This window comes from Chelonoidis abingdonii, chromosome 2, assembly GCF_003597395.2.
Source record: "Chelonoidis abingdonii isolate Lonesome George chromosome 2, CheloAbing_2.0, whole genome shotgun sequence".
Lineage (NCBI taxonomy): Eukaryota > Metazoa > Chordata > Testudines > Testudinidae > Chelonoidis > Chelonoidis abingdonii.
Window position 1 is genome coordinate 23,369,395 of NC_133770.1, and position 19,537 is coordinate 23,388,931.

Sequence of the window (19,537 nt, forward strand, 5' to 3'; positions counted from 1 at the left end):
AATGGCTTGCCAATTACAGAACCAGTTTCTCCTCCCTTGGTTTTCACACCTCTACTGCTAGAACAGGGCCTCACCCTCCCTGACTGAACTAACCTCGTTATCTCTAGCTTGCTTGCTAGCATATATATACCTGCCCCTGGAAATTTCCACTACCTGTGTCTGACGAAGTGGGTATTCACCCACGAAAGCTCACTTTCCAAAAATGGAACATAAACAACATCTAGATTGAAACAGGTACCATTACCAGCACAAATGACAGGTGTTGCTTCATACCTGTGCATGCAATTTCTGGCACATTCATTCCTGACTTCTGAAACATATTTCCTGCTGTACATGTATTAATAGGATGGGATTGTATCATCCCTATTTGGTATTACAAAAATATCTGTGATTAATGTTGTGAACACAAAGAGCTTATCACTTCAGAGAGCTTGCTAAATTGAGGGAGAACAATGGACAAGCTGCAATGTTTGCAGCAAAGAAGCTGATAGAAATGCTGTATGACCAGACTGAGAAAGAAAAGGAGACTCTCAGAAATCTGAATTGCTTGTGCCTCAATCTATCCATCAAAAAAGATGAGCCACTGGACAAACTCCCATTGTGTGAGGATAGTTTTGAAATGCATGTCAAAAAACCTTCTGGGCAAGCAAAGGTTTAGATGCTTTCACACATAGGTAAATCAAATATTAGATCACCATTGCGACATGGATAGAAAAATGTGGATGATGAACTATTTCTGTATTCTTCAAGGGCCAAATGGCACCTGAGCTTCTACGAGACCTTATTTGTGCCTGTACCAGTAGAGGTCATTGCACAATCAACTGTCTGTAGTTAGAACAATATTCCTTGCACAGAACTCATCACATGCCAACACAATGAATATTTGTTAACTCATGCACTCTCTCTAGATATCATTATAATGATGGTCACAAGAAATGTCACCAATGCTATTACATTTCAATGATAACTGTTCAAGTTTATCAGATATTGTTTTACCCTTTAGATTGTTATTGTGATGCTCTGAAGTCACAAAGAAATTCAATTTTATGTCTCGAAATACAGTGTCATTAAACTAACAGAAACAAATGTAAATATTTCAAAGTGGCCATTTTAATGTGTTGATGGTGACATTGTTTATCTCCATTTCTGTGGTAACAGCTGCACATCATACTTCATCTTAAAGTAGACGTAATAAGCTTTCAAATAATCCATAGCATGGATGTGTATAGAGAAGGATTAAGTAGACCGAATAAGTACTGTCTGCTACTCATGCCTATTATTCCTACTCTTTTTTTGTTTCCATTATAGAAGTTTGCCTATTGCCCCAGAACTACGAGAACTAATTACGGAATCTGGGCTTCTATCATACACTTTTTGAAAGTCCACAAAATTAATATCAACTAGTTCTCCTTATTTTGTTGGCATACTGTAAGATTAGTGAGGCACCATTTTCCTTTGCAGAAGCCATACTGGTTTGTCCCTATCATAACAATGATCATTTAAGTATTTTATAATTCTATTACCATCATCATTTCACCAATACAAAAAATAAGGCTTGCTGGTTTGTAATTTCCAGAAACACAGGGGACATTTTTAGAAGAAAGATACATTTGCTACCATTCAGTTCTCTGGGATAGCAGCAGATTTAAATGAATGATCGCATTCTCTGTTAGTAGCTCAGTTACTTCATTCTTAAATTCTTTTAGAATTTTAGAGAGTGTATATGATCAGGTCTTAGTGACTGGTTGGCTTTTTAATGTATCAGATTATTCCAGCACCACTTCCTTTGACACCTTATTTTCTGACAGTTCCTTTGTTTTTTTTAAACCAGAAAACAGTAGATCCTTCCCCATCCTCCACATTCTCAGGGATGAAGACTGATACAAAGAAATCGCTTAGCTTCCCTGAAACATACTTTATCCTCTTTGATTGTTCCTTTTATTCCCTCTTCTACGAATATCTTAAAAATATCTTTTTTAAAGAACTAGTTGTGGCTGTTTGCTTTTCAAATTCCATTTTAGCATTCCTAATTTCCATTTTCTTCCATAGGCTGTCTTAGGTTCTTTTTTACCATCTTTTCCCACTATTAAACCAATGTGCTTTAAAAAAAACCCCAGAAGACACGAAACAGATGTGCATCAATGCCTCCCTACTGCAATCACAGGAAACTGACTGTCCAATTTGCCCACCAATTTCTGATAAAAATTGTTGGAACCATACCACAAATATATGCATGTCATCAATGGCCATAACTTATATTTGTTATCCTGAGAACTCTGAAGAGATTATAATTAGGCAAGGTGGAGGTTCTGAATATATTACATTTTATTTCTATCTGAATGCTGTAAATAAGAGTATTTTTAGTGTTAATGAAACTATGAACTTTTGTTTCAGACCATATGGAAAGTTAAAATGTAAGTTGTTGTAAAATTAGCATTTTTTACTTTTAACCTGTGAAACAGAAGATGCTAATTTGGTCTAAAGCCAACCTCCTATAAAGCTGAAATTGCACCAAAAGCAGAATCTTATGACTGTGGTAAGGCAATAAAATAATTGTTTATGACCCTGGATACATTTTTAGCTAGAGATATCCATATTAGCTAATACACATAATGCAGAGAAAACCCCTCAGCTCTAATGCTATGAAACAGCAAAGTTATAAAGAATGCTTGCTTTTCTCTGTGCAGTTCTTAGTGAGAATGAGACTTTAAAAGGAAGCAGATTGGAGTATTGTGGGTTCTACAGTATATAGAACAAGATGTAAAAGTTAAAGAACAAAACATGTAAAGAGAATTACCATCCGAAAGGGGGCGTTGAACTAGGAAATTTAGTTCCTTAACTGGGCTCAATAGCCTGCAACATTCTGGCCCTATTTTAATCCCTGTATATCAGTGGTTCTCAAACTTTTGTACTGGTGACCCCTTTCATATAGCAAGCCTCTGAGGGCAACCCCCCCCTTATAAATTAAAAACACTTTTTTATATATTTAACACCATTATAAATGCTGGAGGGGAAGCAGGGTTTGAGTGGAGGCTGACAGTTTGCGACCACCTCAGGGGTCCCAACCCCAGTTTGCGAACCACTGCTGTATCATATGGATTTCAGTAAACTTCTTCACCAACAAGTACAGAATCCCGCATCCCTTTTTCAATCAGTGGGTTTTTTTCTGTACAGCAGATTTACCTTTCAAAGTTGCTAGATTCTTCCATGGCAACTTCTCTGCATGTCGTCAGCTTCTTTTGAAGGGCATGTGCAATATCCTTAACAAGTGAAGCTTTGTGTTTACCTATTTGAAATAATATGTTAAAAAATGAACAAGTCTGTATATTCCTGTGTAGCATCTATATAACAAATTAACAGTTTGTTAAAAACTGGCAATATATTTACTAAGATTTTCATTACCCAAGTGTAGTGTATAAACTCGTGCTTGTGAATGCTATTATATTCCTATAAAACAGGATATGGAAGAGGACCATGTCAGCCTAGAAGATAAAGATTTATCTTTTTTTAAAGAAGACCCCGCAAAGTTTTAGATCCAATGTCTAATAGCATCCCTTAGAACTTTGCATTTTTCGTTTTAATTCTGCATTCCTATAAAAATTACTACTTCTGAATTTCCACAGCTAACTGAAAAAATAATGTAACATTTTAAAATTAAGTTGGACTAAAATCTACTACTGACAAAAGCCTTCATTGAAGACAAAATTAGTTTGACTGACCTTTGATTATAACAACTATGTATGCAGCAGCTGTAAGACTAATAATTCCTTCAATTTCTTCACAGACAATGCATTCCATTAATTCATTTAAAAATGACCTAGAAGAAAATCAAAGGCACATGGGGAAACATTCCTTTAAAAACATAAATAGGACTTTTAGTTGGCCTCCACAACAATGGTAGTTCTTCAAACCATCACATGGGAAACAATGATCTAGGATCAGTCATGAGACTCCAAAACACAGTTTAAGTGTGGAAATCTCAAATGTACTTCTTACAGAAGATTGTTAACTGGCTGATCTCTGAAGTTTCACTGCTGATAGTTTCAGAGGAAGCAATGTATTCTGTACAGTGGTGGCTGCCTAGGAATGGAACAAGGGAAATTAGGTGAAATAATTCATATGAGAAGAGGAGCAGCAGTAACCAAAAAATAAAGATTTTTCAATGTATTCAGAAAAGAAAAAAAAATTCAGACAGAAAAAAGAAAAAGTCCTTAAAAGGTAAAAATACTGGCTCTAAAATAAACTGGAATTGTAACTAATTTAATTGTCTGCCATTTGCTATGGAAGTCAAACAAGTTGATGATGGTGTGAACCAAACTCCAGACGGTGATCTACAAATCTCAGATATTTGAATGACTCAGAGAAACAGCAGAGGTTGCTTGAGCTCTGGTGGAATGGGACTTGATCAGTGTATCCTGGATTAGATGGATCCAGACGCACTATCATATAGCAATTTCTAATAATGCCTAAATACGTTTTGGACTGTATTTGTATTATCATAGCACCCTAGAGCACTAGTCATGGATTCCATTGTGCTAGGTGCTATACAAACAAAACAAAGGGACAGTTCCTGCCCCCAAAGAGTTTATGATCTAAATAAAAAATTAGGTAACAAATGAAGACTCCCTGTTCTGGAACTGCACAGGTAACTCCACTGCTCTGAGGGTATGTCTAGACTACCCGCCGGATTGGTGGGCAGTGATTGATCCAGCAGGGGTTGATTTATCATATCTAGTCTAGACGCAATAAATCGATCCCAGAGCGCTCTCCCGTCGACTCCTGTACTCCCCGCTGCGAGAGGAGCAGGCGGAGTTGAGGGGGGAGCGGCAGCAGTCGACTCATTGCAGCGAAGACATCGTGGTGAGTAGGTCTAAGGACGTCGACTTCAGCTACGTTATTCACGTAGCTGAAGTTGAGTAACTTGGAACACACACACACACACACCCCTTCCCGCCTCCCTCCCCCCCCGTGTAGACCAGACCTGAGTTGCAGAAGGGAGTTCATTTCCTTTCTTAATAATATCTTGTGAGAGAGATCCCTGCAAAGGGACAGGGAAAGAGGGTGGGGAATGAATGGAACTGGATGATGTAGTCCTATAACCTTGGACCAGTTGGTACTAGGGCTGGGAGCTCAGAAGCTTGCACCAGGTTCTATGGTGTTGCTTCAAGAAGCTCTGAAGAAGTTTTGGTTCTGAGTGCTTCAGGATGGGTGCTTGGCTGCCATCAATACTGGTCAAAAGAAGGATGGCTTCTTCAAGAGGTGACTCTTCAGTACAGAGGCATCAGTAGGATCCAATGTGGGACTTAAACTGCCTCTAAACTTAGACCTGTTGTGTGCTGGAGAGAGAGAGAGAGAGATGAGTCTCTAGATACCATGGCCTTTATGCTCCTTCCTTCCTCTCTCCTCAGAGAGGCAGAAGAGGCACTTAGCATGTCACTGATGGGAACATCTGTCTCACAGGAGAGATAGACTTTGAATCCCAGAAACTGATTCCACGATGTGCAGGGGCATCTGGTGCCAAGGCAACCCCAGACATGAAGACTTTTCCCTTTTTTGCCAAAAGACTAAAACTATATAAATCTAACTAAAACTAACTATAATTGGAAAAACTAACTAGAGATAACAAAATCGTGCAGTGGGCAGAGATGTGGTTTTCAGTCTCATCCTACCACCTGTGATTGCAAGACAGAAGCATGATTGTGGTTGCCCTGCCCTTTGGACTCTTGAGCTATGGAGCACTGGACTGCGTACAGAGCATGGCACGGTCCCTGACACTGCTATTCAAAAAGATTCTGATCTGGGATGCATGCACAGCAGAATTGGAATACATGTGGATAATCACTTGAAGAAAAATAAGTTATGAAAAAAATTAAGAGGGTGATTAAAATTAAAATTGAAATTCAACTGTAACTGCAGCAGACTCAACTAACCTCCACTAAAATAGCGATAGAATACATAACTAGCATCCCAATTTAAGTCCTACAGAAAAGTCACTCGGGAAAGCTGCAGAATGCACACCAAGCTCTCTTTCAGGGCATACTTAACACTTAATATAGTAACAACTAAATCATTTCTTTATGCCATTTGTACAGTGCCATCAGTGAGTTTTAGCATGCATGTTGTTAGTTCTAGGTTATATGATTGGCGTTATTTCTGGTAAAGACTTTGGTTTGATCTAAACTCTTCCATATAGGAAGAACTAAGATTTATAAATACATTTTGAAATAAGTATGTTTAGAAGAGTGATTATGAGGAAAGGAATTACTAGAATGAATAGTCATGTGATTCTAACACGAGGACAACAGAAAAAGCAAAAAACTAAATCAACTCACCAAAAAAGTAAAGGATTATGGGATATTACATGGAAATGTAGTAGGTGATGTAGGTATTCACTGGCTAATTCCACAAACTTGAATTTAAGAATTAAAAGCTTGTTTGGTAACTTACTGATTTCACATTAATAAACCTTATGGAAACTAAACAGACAAAGATTACCTGACCACATTTATTGACTTAATTATCATTGCCATTAAAGTGCCTGAAAGTGGAGGAAGATCTGCAGTGGACTCTGGTGGTGCAAGTTCTTCTGCATTTGAAGCCTAAAAAGAAGACAGCTCAAATTCAAAATAAATACAGAAGCACACAGAAAATAATTAAGAAAAACAAGATTTGAGTAGCTACATTAACTGAATGCATGTTTATGTTATAGGGAGACATTTAAATGTATTTTTCTAGTTCATTTCAGAAAAGTACTTGACAGTTTAACTCAGTAGTGTCAGAAAACAAAGCAAAGTTTGATTGGAAAGATAACTTTTAACCAGATATTTGGCATTTACATTAAAGGAAATAACTAATATTACGACTCTAACTAATACTATAAAAAGGGCTCACTCCAGTCAGGCAGAGGGGAGCCAGGAAGCCAGAGGAGAGGAAGTGCAGCTGAAGGGCTAGTTAATGAAGACACCCTCAAACCATCGTTAAGGGAGCCCTAAGGTAAGGGAGAGGAAGGGAGAAGCAGGATTGCTGTGGGGAAGTGGCCCAGGGAAATGTAGCAACTCTGGCAGTGAAAGGTTGGCTGCCAACAGCTGCTACCATTAGGGTCCCTGAGCCGGAACCCGGAGTAGAGGGCGGGCCCGGGTTCCCCCCAACCCACCCCTACAGGAACATCTCCTGGGTGGGGAAGTCAGGCCCCTGTCAGGACAGGAGGCTAAACTGTTCTGAAATAAGCTCCCAGAGACTGTGGGAATTCTCCCACCAATCTCCTTGCTGACCTATGACGAAAAGGGCTCAGTAGACCGTAACCCTGGCCCTAGAGAGAGAAGGGCTATGTGGAGGGTCACAGTGAGCCACTTAGGCTAGCATAAACTGCCTAGAAGCCACAGGAGCAGGGTCAGAGCTCTGCCACAATATTTATAAAGGTGGCAGCTCACCCACAGGGAAGATATTACATAAAAATTTCCACTCTGTAAGTATATGTATTAGATCAGCGGTTCTCAAACTTTGTACTAATGTGACCCACCAATTGCATTTTGTTTCTTTTGGGGACCCACTATTACACCCTCTCTCAGCCTGGTGCAACCCTCTCTCTCTTCCCCTTCTCAGTCCTTCAGTCATCTGTTCTCCCCTTCTTAGTCCAAGCCTGCTCTTGCTCTCCCAATCCTATCCTGTCTTGCAGCCCTAGTTGCTCCCCCTCTCCATGGGCAGGCCTATGATCGCTATCAGGCTACTGACTGTCTGCTTACTGGCTCCAGCCCAGATCCTGCTTCCCATGCTGCTGCCTGCTACCCATGGGAAGTAAAAGTAGGTAGGCAGCAGCAGCACAGAGGCATCCTGAACGCGCATTGAAGGTGCTTCTGCCATGGTGCTGCCATGCAGATCCCAGTTCCTATACTGCTGCCTGCTGTTCAGGGTAAGAGAGACAAGAGCATGGTGTGTGTGTGGGGGAGGGCACACACAACAGATCTAGACCCTTCCCAAACTGCATTAGTGGGTTGGGACCCACCACGTGGGAAACAAAAACATTAGATAAACAGTTTTTATAACCAAAGATACGGTGATTTCCTCATTTGCTGCATGAGCTCTTATTGGCGTCAAGTTTTGAGTAACATAAAGACTAAGTCAAACTTGTTTTTTTAATAGCAGCATAGCCTGAAACAAAGATGTTTTCTCCCATTAGTTTTGTGAAAATAACTCTATAAATGATTGACTTCTTTCAGTCATCCAAAACGTTTTAGATAATGGAATTCTTGATTGCCCACTTGTCTATCTAGAATTGCCTACTAATATGGCATGGTGAAGCATTTTGCAGTCCTGGAAAATGCAGCACTGTAAGGGAGACTTGAATACCCTCCTGGCATAGAGGAGACAATCGGGTTCCCCATAGTCTATAAAACATAGCTGTCAAGTTGACAGTCACAATTTGTGTGGTCAGTCCTTGAATCACTGGTAGAAATGCTGTACAGGTGCAAAAAATTGCCCTACGCTCTAGTAAGTATGCAGTCGAGTTTCCTGACAGATCCATAGACTGCAGGCCTGAATGTGGTAGAGGTGAGCTTCCCCCAAGTAGAGAGGCATCTGTAAATAAAGGCCTTGGTGGGAAGAGGTAAGAAGACCAGTACTCCTTTTCACGCCTGATCTGGATCTTTCCACCAATACAGTGATGAGAGGACTTCAGAGGAGACCCGCACTATCATATCTACGTGGTGTCTGTTTGGAAGGTATACAACTTCAACCACCATAACATGGAACAAAAGTGAAGTCTCAAATGGTGCATGATGTGTCGAGAAAGCCTTGTGACCGACCAGACATAGGCAAGCTCTCACTGTAGTTTTTGCATGAGTCTGGAACTAGTTGATGAGGACCACCATGATATCAAACATGTCCTTAGGCAGATAGGCCCTTGCTGTCATGGAGTTCAATTCTGCCCCTATTCAAGTCTATTCTCTATATTGGGACCCAAGGAAAGCATCTCTCTGTTGATTTTTACGCCCAGTGCAACAAAGTTAATTTGATTAATGGAGTCTTCTAGTTGCTGTGGTAAGCAAACAGCAAAGTACGTTATGGGTATAGAGATGCCAGAAGACAACTGCAACCATTTTGGAGGTTGGTACAGCGTATGGTGTCTGCCAGATGTTCTTTGCTGGAGCCAATAAAGCTTCATTCACTGGTAATACCAGACTTAGGAGTATGAAGTATATTTAGGAGTGTAAGAACTGTTCTGTACCACCTCCACAGGAGTTTTAAGTGAATCCACTATGCAGCAGAGCAAATCCTGGCAGCTTTTGTAATTATCTGGCTGAGAGGGTGTTGCAGGAACCACTCCCTTGTCCAGAGATAATGAGATAGCAGTTGGCATGGTCTGCTCTACCATGGGAAGATGCTTTTCCTCTGATATCTCTTAACATGTTGAACTGCAACCTGAGACAGCCAAGCTCCTGAATTTTTTTTTTTTTTGGCATAACAGCATAACTACCAAAGCTTTTTTATTAAACCTACAAAAATGCCAATTTTATCACTCCGTAACGCCTCCTTCAGCAAGTAAGGATCTCTGGCTTTCCTTTGATTTACAGTCAATGGAGGTTCAGATTAACCAGGGAAGGGAACTACTGTACAATTCAAGCTTGACCACTGCTAGCCCTCTTTTGAATTGCTTTGGTTTAAAGGTTGAACTTTTAGTATAATAAATTCAAAAAGTACAAGAGATTATTTAAACTCTTTACCTTTCGCAGTGTGTGACTCATCTCAACCACTACTGCAGCTAGGAGAGTAGAGAGTACACCATGGTGAACTGTTGGACAAGAAGAACACCAGCACTGGACTGTGTGTATGAATTCTCCAAGAGGCATTTGAATAGAATGAATTAACTAAAAAAAAATAAATGAATAAAAATATAGATCAGTTACAGTATTTCCACGTTGGGAGCATTTTAGTGCAATTAAAAGCCTTCAGTCAGGGATTCTCAAACTTTCCGAGTTGATTACATCTTAATAGAGTGTCTCAGGAACTACTGTCTCTCTCATATTTGCTATCACATAACACCTCCACAGCAATTGCTTACCTAGAAAACTAATGTTAGGAAAATATTTAATGTAGTTTAGCTGTCTTTTGGTGCAATTTAGCAACTCAGAATAAGGAAGAGAACTAGCAATATGAGAAGAGTTAGGTCTCTGTGAATCTATCCTTTAGGGCCTAGTCAAAGGGTTGAAAAGCACAAGGAAAATCCCCCAAGGGCACTAAAGGGAAAGGCTTAGACCCTAAGGCTATGTCTACATTTGAGCTGGGAGATACTACTCCCAGCTCATGGAGACATACCTACACTAGCTCTGCTCAAGCTGGCGTGCTAAAAATAACATTGTAGCTAGGGTAGCATGGACAGCAGTTTAGACTAGATGCCTGAGTATGTACCCACCCAGACTTCCTGGATATTACCTGGGTGGCTAACCCAAATTCCTGCCCATGCCATTCTGTGCTGCTATTTTTAGCATCCTAGCTTGAGCACAGCTAGTGCAGGTGTGTCTACATGAGCTGGGAATCACACCTCCCAGCTCAAATGCAGACATAGGATTACTTGAAAGGATCCAAGACTTCCTGGCGCTGATCTCCTGATCTCAGAACCAGGAAGATAACACTGTCCAGACCCTGCTATAATCATATAGAATTCCTTTTCTTGAAGTAAAGTAGATTCTGAAGGACTTTTGCCCAAAGGAGTGGTGTCAGAGAGAACAGTTGTAAACCATATAGCTGTGAAGAAGAGACAAATAGCCTATAGGAGGAGGAACTAGCATAAAAATGCCTCATCCAGTTTGGCAGTCTAAACTGACATCACAAATGCATGATCCTTTTTACATTAGTATTTCCACTGAGCAGGACCAGCAGTGGGGAAAATCCTATCGACAACAAGGCTTAGAGCACCAGACACAAATGGCATAAAGTCAAATCAATTATTAAACTGAGAGGTAATAAAATATTTTTTGTGCCAATAAACCCAATGCATCCAACTCACAACTGAGTAAAAGTCATAGTCAGTGTTTATAGTTAACTTTACAAATCACATGGTTGTGCGCATGTGTGTAATAGGATGACAAATACCTGAAGCCCTTCTTCCCGCTGTTTTCTGAGCCTGCGTGCCACACTTTCTAAAATTTTCTGGAACAGAGCCTGAACAGCATGGAGAAATGTTGCCAATTCTTCATCCGTATCAATGTTTTGAGTCAAAGAAGCTTCAATAATCTCTTTTAGAATACAAAGTAATGTAGGAATACAAAAGCAGCCTCTTTCTAGAGAAACAAATATTAGATATTTTAAAAAAAAATACAGGTTTTTAACTAGATTGATATTCTTTAGCTCAGGACTTAAATTCTCATAGTATTTCCCAGAGCCTCGCCACCTACCCCTCAACATACTATAAAAACTCCAGGGGGGTTGAAAAATATTTATCAGAACTCCATTCTGGACAGCTCTGGCTAAATTTAAGCCCTGTTTTAGCTACAAGCTAGAATGAAATTCATTTACACTATATAAACGGCTGTAATTTACTAGTGTAGATTCTATATTTAACTGATTAACATCTGTTTAGATTTCTTACTGATTCAATCACTATTTTAATTACTGTATCAATTCTTTTAGATAACAGCTTAAATGTTTGGCAAATTTAATTTTTAAGATGTAAAACATCATGACGTTTTGTATATGGTGTCAGGTGACTTTTCTACACTAATTTTAAGGTAACAGCTAAATTGCAAAGCCATGCAGGAACACAGGATAAACATGCCTATGGACTTGTTCCCTCTCCCGCCCTGCAAAACAGCTTTTTTTCACATTGAGAGCTGCTACTTTGCTTTCATGAAGAATTGAAGTTGAATTAATAAAAATATAAATTTAATCAAGGAAACTATGTAGTACAAAGAAAAAGTGGGTTTCAAAGGAGTTCTTGGGACTTTAGAGACTCTTTAGTTTTACAACAGCGTTTGTAAAATTCACTCTACATATTGTAAAAAGTTGTATTCAAAACATACAAAGGGAAGATCAAATCAGAGACAGCAGACTACTCGCTTCCTTCCTCTATTTAAGTGGGAGTTCACACAAAATCCTGTGTGATTGAAGAAATGTAAGAGACCAGTTAGTTTACTGAGTTGTGTCAGGAATATTAGCCTGGTCACTTCAGTTAGTCTTGTTTTCCTTTTTTCACCAAGCATAACTCTGCTGCATTAACAGCACAGCAGAGTAATATTTATTTCTATATTATATGTGAGAGGGGCTGGAAACATTACACACACTTCCTGAAAAATCCACGTCTTCACAACTCAGTGGGAAGTTTTCAATGATGAGTACTGAGACCTAACCTATAAGTTTCTTCAGAAATTAAGCTTTCACTTAGTTCTTATTATGGAGAACTCCAAATGCAAACTGAATACTAGATATGACAGAGTTGTCTCCTAGAGCCTAGAGATAGATAACTCCAATGACAGTTTGCTCAAGCTGTGGCAGCAGTGTAAATAAGTCAGAATCACTACTGCTATTCAGAAACCTGTGAACAGCAGAAAAAAAATCAGTACCTACATTTTGTAACTGTTGTTCTTCAAGATGTGTTGCTCATGTCCATTCCATTCTAGGTGTGTGCATGCCCATGTGCACAGTTGTCAGAGACTTTTGCCTTAGTGGTATCCGTAAGGCCATCTATGGCACCATCGGGAGTGCCACGCTCATGCGGCAGTATATCAGCTGTCACTGGCCCTACACTCTCTCGGTTCCTTCTTGCCAGCAACTCCAATAGAAGAGTAAGAAGATGAGAAATGGAATGGACATGAGCAACACATCTTGATGAACAGTAGTTACGAAAGTCAGGTAACCGTTTTCTTCTTTGAGTGCTTGCTCATGTCAATTCATTCTAGGTGACTCACAAACAGTATCTATGGAGTTGGGCTCAGAGTTCACCACTTGACATCTTGGAATACTGCTCTACCAAAGCCAGCATCCTCCTGGGCCAGCTGGGAAAGTGCATAGTGGGATGTGAAGGTAAGGACCAATGACCAGGTGGCCGCCCTACAGATGTCCTGAATAGGCACGTGGGCCAAAAATGCTGCCGAACAGGCCTGCACCCTGGTTGATTGGGTGGTAACGATTGCCAGGGGCAGCACCTTTGCTTGATCATAGCAAAAGTAAATGCAAGCAGTGATCCAGGAGGAAATTCTCTGAGCAGAAACAGGATGACTTTTTCATCCTGTCTGCCACAGTGACGAATAATTGCGTCAACTTATGGAATGACTTGGTCCTGTCAATGTAGAAGGCCAGAGCCTTCCTGACTCCAGGCTGTGCTCCTTCTCTGACTTACCAGTCTTCTTTCCGAAGCCACATAAGTAAATATTTTGGCTCGAATGAAACTGAGAGACTACCTTAGGAAGGAAGGCCAGGTGTGTCTTAGCCTTGTCCTCGTAGAAGACCGTGTAAGACAGTTCCGAGATGAGTGCCCAAATCTTGGATATCCAGCAGGCTGACGTCACCGCTACCAGGAGCACAACCTTCCAAGAGAGGAGAGGAAAGAGCAGGAAGCCAGAGGCTCAAAGGGGAGGGATCCATGAGCTGCGACAGCACCAGATTCGAGTCCCATGGAGGAGCAGGATATCTAATTTGCGGGTAGAGGCACTCCATGCCCTTAAGGAATCTGGCCCTGATCTCCTGAAAGAAAACCGACCTGCCTTCGAGCAGTGGGTGGAAGGCTGAGATGACCACTAGATGGACTTTGATGGATGACAGCAACAAACCCTGAAGTTTGAGGTGTGGAAGGTAGTCTAGAATGAGCTGCAACGGGGAGCCCCTTATTCACCATCCAGCACATGAATCGCTTCCATTTGCTGGGTAGGTCACGTTGGGGGAGGGCTTTCTACTGCCCAACAGGATTCACTGGACCTTTGACAAGCACTGCAGTTTTCTTGTGTGTTTAGCCATGCAGCAGCCAAGACGTCAGATGTAGTGCTGCAAGGTTTGAGTGCAGGAGACTGCTGTAGTTCTGGGATAACAGGTCTAACCTGAGTGGCATCCGGAACGGGGTCGCCACCGAGAGGTCCAGCAGAGTGCTGAACTAGCGTTGGCACAGCCTTGCCAGCGCTATGAGGATGACCTTCTCCCTGTCCTGCTTGATCTTCATGATGACTCTGGGCAGCAATGGCACCAGAGGGAAGGCGTACATCAGAGCCCCTAACCATGGGAGCAGGAGGCCTCCGACGGGATTCCCTGTCCCTGCCCTGGAACGAGCAGAAGATGTGGTATTTTCTGTTCTGCTTCGATGCGAGTAGGTCCACCTGGGGAGTTCCACACCAGTGGAAGATAGAACTGATCACCTCCAGGTGAAGGGATCACTTGTGGTGAGATGAGAATATCCTGCCCAAGCATTCCTGGCCCCTGGGAGATGAATGGCCACAAGATGGATTGCTGCAGACAGAAATCCCAGAGCCGGAGCGCTTCCTGGAGGAGGGCAGACGACCTGGCTCCCCCTTGTCTGTTGAAGACGATGGCCATGTTGTCTGTTAGGACCTGAATCACCCTGCCTTGTATGCGTGTCTGAAAGTCTTGGCAGGCTAGGCAAACAGCCCTGAGTTCTCTGACACTGATGGTCCAGTCACAATCGGTCCCTGCACAACAACCTTGAGTACTGAGATCGTCCAATGGGGCACTCCAGCACTGATCCGAAGTGTTGGAGACACGAGTCACCAGCAAGACTAGGGCTGCAAGGGGACTCCCTCCAGCACCGATGTGGGATCTTGCCACCAGGTAAGGGATGACAGTACACTATGCGGAATTCTGATCACCCAGTTCATACTGTGATGGTTGGGGACCTAGACTGACACCAGCCACACCTGTAGGAGCCAGAGGCGGAGCTGCATGTGCCAGACCATGTAAGCGCATGCTGCCATGTGAATCAACAGTCTAAGGCATGTGTGGGCTGTGGTGAGTGTATGGGCATGCAGAGATGAGATGAGGTCCACTATGGCTTGGAACCAAAGTCTTGGGGAGAAAGGCTCTGGCTCAAGTGGAGTCAAGTATCACCCCAATTAATTCTATTTGTTGCACTGGGGTGAGGGTTGACTTGACGTCGTTTATTATTAGGCCCAGGTCGTGGCAAGTGGAACAGATTGAAATGCCTCTGCACCTGATACAAGGACCAGCCCCTTAACAACCAGTCATCGAGGTATGGGTAGACTTGGACCCTCCCAAACATCGCAGGTAAGTGGCTACATTTGGTGAACACTCTCTGAGTCGACGAGAGACCAAAGGGCATTGCCGTGAACTGTAAGTGGCACTAGCCCAATGTGAAACACCGGTGCCCTGGGAATATGGAAGTACATGTCCTTTAAAGCGAGATCAGCATACCAGTCTCCTGGAGCCAGGGATGGGATGATGCAGGCCAGGGATATGAAATTTCAACTTTTTGAGAGACGTGTTGAGGCGACGCAGGTCTAGAATAGGTCTGAGGCCCCCTTTTGCCTTCGGAATGAGGAAGTAGCAGGAATAAAATCCTCTTCCCTCCATGTCGTGTGGAACCTCTTCTACTGCCCCTAGGCGCAGGAGGTTTTCAACCTTCTGAACGAGGAGTTGCTCATGAGAAGGGTCTCTGAAGAGGAATAGGGAAAGAGGATGAAAGGGTTGGTTGAATGCAAACTGCAGGTTATAGCCTGACAAGACTGCATTGAGCACCCAGCAGTCCAAGGTGAAATCGGACCAGCCTGACTGGAAAGGGCAGAGGTGGTTGAGGAAGACAGGGAATGGATCTGGTGCGGTGCTTGGAGCACTGTCCTCGGGTGCACCCTCAAACTGACTGCTTTTGGCTGCCTTGATCCTTGGAAGAAGCAGGATGGGCAGGTGGACGAGATGCTGCTGATGGCATTGCTTAAAACCCCTGTGTTTGTAGGAGCCTGATCGAGGGGCACCCCAAGACCTCGATGACAGCGGAGGGTGGAATGGCTTTCTGACCTGCTGAGGAGTATGCAGGCCCAAAGAGCAGAGGGTGGCCTGGGAGTCTTTAAGGCTGTGGAGCCTAGCACCAGTTAGCTCAGAGAAGAGCCCCGTTCTCTTGAAAGGGAGGTCCTGGAGGGTGGATTACATCTCCTGGAACAACTCGGAGGTCTGTAACCAGGAGCTACGCCTCGTGGCTACTGCAGAGGTAACTACCCTGGACGCAAGTCCATGGCATACCCGGCCATCTGGAGGACACCCTTGGCTACCACCTTGCCCTCTTCTATCAGAGTGGTGAACTACTGTGCCTGATCCTGTGGGCGGCTCTCTTTGAACTTGCTGACAGAGTGCCACAGGTTAAAATTATATCTGTCAAGTAAGGCCTCATGGTTAGAGACCCTAAACTGGAGGCTTGCTGCTGAATAAATTTTTCTGCAAAATAAGTCCAGCCTCTTGGCATTTTTATTTTTGGGGATGCCATTTGCCTGGCCCTTTCGTTGACAGTGGACACAACGAGGGAGCCCGCAGGAGAGTGCATGTATACGTATTCAAACCTCTTAGTAGGGACATAGTACTTCTTTTCTGCCTTCTTAGATGCAGGAGGAATGGAAGATGAGGTCTGCCACACTGACTTTAGGACCCCTGGCAATTCAACCAGGGCTGAGACAGGGGAGGGAATGACATTGAAGAGGTCACTGTGTGCCTCGGCTAGATCCTCAACCTCCAAGTTCAGGTTGGCTGCCACCCTTTTAAGTAGGGCTTGGTGCTCCCTGAAGTAATTGGTGGTAGGGGAGAGGAGGTTCGGGTTTGCGAGGGCCCTGCCAACACCTCGTCTGGGGACAATGAGGATGACTGCACCACTGGAGGTTGGGGGTGTCCCCTTGCTGCATCTGGGATTGCTCTGTGGCTGCTATGGCCCCCCGCAGGTCACCGCTTCGGATTTGGCCCCTTGCTCCAACTGTGGTGCTGGCTGTGCCGGGGGCAGCTTTTCTGATGTAGCCTGGGAGGAGCAGTGGGATCACGGAGATGGCATAACAGGCAACCCCCACGGCATCCAGTACTGCTACTGGGCAGGCCATTGCCCTTGACACCATGCTAGTGCTGCAGGTGCCTTGGCAGGCTCCCGGCTGGGATACAATTCGCGCCATATAGGGGAAGGGCTCAACTGTCCCTCTGATCCGGACCACTTCCCTTCAGGTTACCAGGGCGGGGCCATGGAAACCTGAGTCTGTCAATGACTGGTATGGGGAGGGCAAGGGCCGGTGCCTGTCCCAAGAAGGTACCAGGGCCCCGGCAAATGGTGCTGCGACCAGAAAACATCTCATGTTGGAGAGGGCCGACGACTGGGAGATCTGCAAGGCGACCTCTGGCAGGAAGACCGTCAGTACTGAGAGTATGGGGATCAGTGTCAAGACTCCTGAGTTCCATGTCTTGTAGGCGGAGACCAGGGGTGTCAGAGATCTGCGACTTCTGGCTGGAGACCAGGATTGCAGCACCGGGTCCTCGACCGTGGTGAAGGGGAATAACGCCAGAAGTCCAGGGGCATTCCATTGCCTTTAGGGGCGGTCCCATCACAGGCTTGGTCATCTGAGCTGGCGTCTTGGTAGGATCTGCCATGAAGAGGGCTGTTAATCGAATGTCTCACTCTTTTTGAATTTGGGGACGAAAGTTTTTGCACATCCAGTACTTTTCTTTTCTATGGGACTCTCCCAGGCACTTCAGACAACTCTCGTGAGAGTTGTTGATGGGCATCGACCAGCTGCACTCAGAACATGACTTGAAGCCAGGGGAGCGAGGCATGCCCCACTCAAGAACAAAGTGCCAGCCGGGACTCTAACTACTAAACTACTACTAAAACACTTAACAACTAACTAATCACTGACTAAATATCATAGGAGAACGATCTGAACAGTGAAGAACCGCTAATGCTCTTGCTAAGCAAGACCAGGTGCTCCAAACAACTGTTCTATGCAGTAAGAAGGAACTGGGAGGGCGTAGTACCGCTGGCTCCTGATATACGCACAACACTATAGAGGGCACCACAGCCAGCCCAATGGATACTGCTAAGGCAAAAAGTCTCCGACAACTGTGCATGTGGGGGCACACATACCTAGAATGGAATCGAAATGAGCAAGCACTCAAAGAAGAAACTCAAGAATCATGTCACAATGATTCATGCTATTGCTGCTAGCAGAAGCTACGAACAGCAGCAGAGGCATACACTGGAATTTATTCGTGGGGGAAGAGGATCCAAAGCAGAGGCAATGCTAATATAGCAGAAATTTATTCCCTAACTCTTCTCCTTAAAGCAACCAAGAGGCTCTGTGAGAGGGAAAGAGTATATGAGAAAAATCACCCCTTACAGCAGCATAGGGGAAGACAAAAGTACCACAAAAATTGTTATTAGGATGTACCTGTTTGCATAATTGAAAGAATAACATCTAAAAGGTGTGCTTGAAACTCTGTATCTCCAAGGCCAACCATTATAGCATCCTTACACACTGTCAGATACACCTAGAAAAGAGAAGAAAAAATGTATCAACCCTAGATTATATTTAAGAGCAATATTTCAGTATTAGCTAAAAATAATAAAAGCAGCAAATCAAGTTATAGAGTGGAAGCTGTGTTAGTCTGTATCAGCAAAAAGAACAAGCAGTACTTGTGGCACCTTAGAGACTAACATTTATTTGGGTTTTAGCCCACGAAAGCTTATGCTCAAATAAATATGTTAGCCTTTAAGGTGCCTCAAGTACTCCTTGTTCTTTCTGCAAATCAAGTTAGAAATTTAAAAAAACATTTGTATTTTGTATTTTTCAGACTGAGGCCAGGTCTACACTATAAACTTACATCGGTATAACCATGTTGCTCACGGGTGTGAAAAATCCACACCCCTGAGCAATGCAGTTATGCCAACGTAACTCCATGCTGAGAGTGCTATGTCGACAGAAGGGCTTCTCCTGTTAACATAGCTAACAGCTCTCACAGAGGTGGATTAACTATGCTGATGAAAGAAGCATTTTAAGTGTAGACCTGCCCTGAGTAAATACAAAGAAAAAAATATAATCTGAAATATAACGTTACAGTATTGTAGCTTTTTGGTTTGAGAGCATATATAAGAGCGGAAGCTTAACATTTAATAATTAAAGAGAGTGAGCGCTAAAACAGAAGCTAAAAAGACTGTAAAAGATTTACAGTAGCACAAAATGCATGCATTTCCCAAGTCTCTCTTTTCTCTCTCTCATAGTCCAGAAACAGTAGTCTGATTTACATTAAAAACCCTACTATTCCTCTGTCAGCTTTTTCACTAGGAGAATATCCCATAATATCTCAGAAAAGTTGTTCAGAAGAGTAACAAAACCTGCATCCACTTACTGGTTTTGCTTAGGCACACCCTGATGCTCTCATAAGGTGAAGGTATAATTTTGTATTATGGAATGGATAAATCTGGGATACCCAAAGTCATGACCAATTAGATCCACTGGTAATTTCACTCTTTTAAAACCCCTATTATGAGATAAAAGTTTACTAGCCTGTTCTGTATCTGCTGTTGTTGTTAAAGTTGTGTTGCACATGTCCATTCCACTTCAGA

The 19,537-nt window shown here is 43.0% G+C and overlaps 1 protein-coding gene across 1 annotated transcript in view; it reads right to left on the minus strand.

The window, feature by feature from the left end:
• The window catches only part of NCAPG2 (non-SMC condensin II complex subunit G2), a 151,570-nt gene that overhangs the window by 24,741 nt on the left and 107,292 nt on the right, over positions 1-19,537 (minus strand). Inside the window, exons 22-27 of the mRNA XM_032806344.2 lie at positions 18,363-18,462; positions 11,089-11,276; positions 9,720-9,863; positions 6,496-6,599; positions 3,720-3,817; positions 3,184-3,286 (exon numbers count right to left, since the gene is read on the minus strand). Coding sequence (XP_032662235.1) covers positions 3,184-3,286; positions 3,720-3,817; positions 6,496-6,599; positions 9,720-9,863; positions 11,089-11,276; positions 18,363-18,462 — 737 coding nt within the window. The remainder of the gene's footprint in view (positions 1-3,183; positions 3,287-3,719; positions 3,818-6,495; positions 6,600-9,719; positions 9,864-11,088; positions 11,277-18,362; positions 18,463-19,537) is intronic.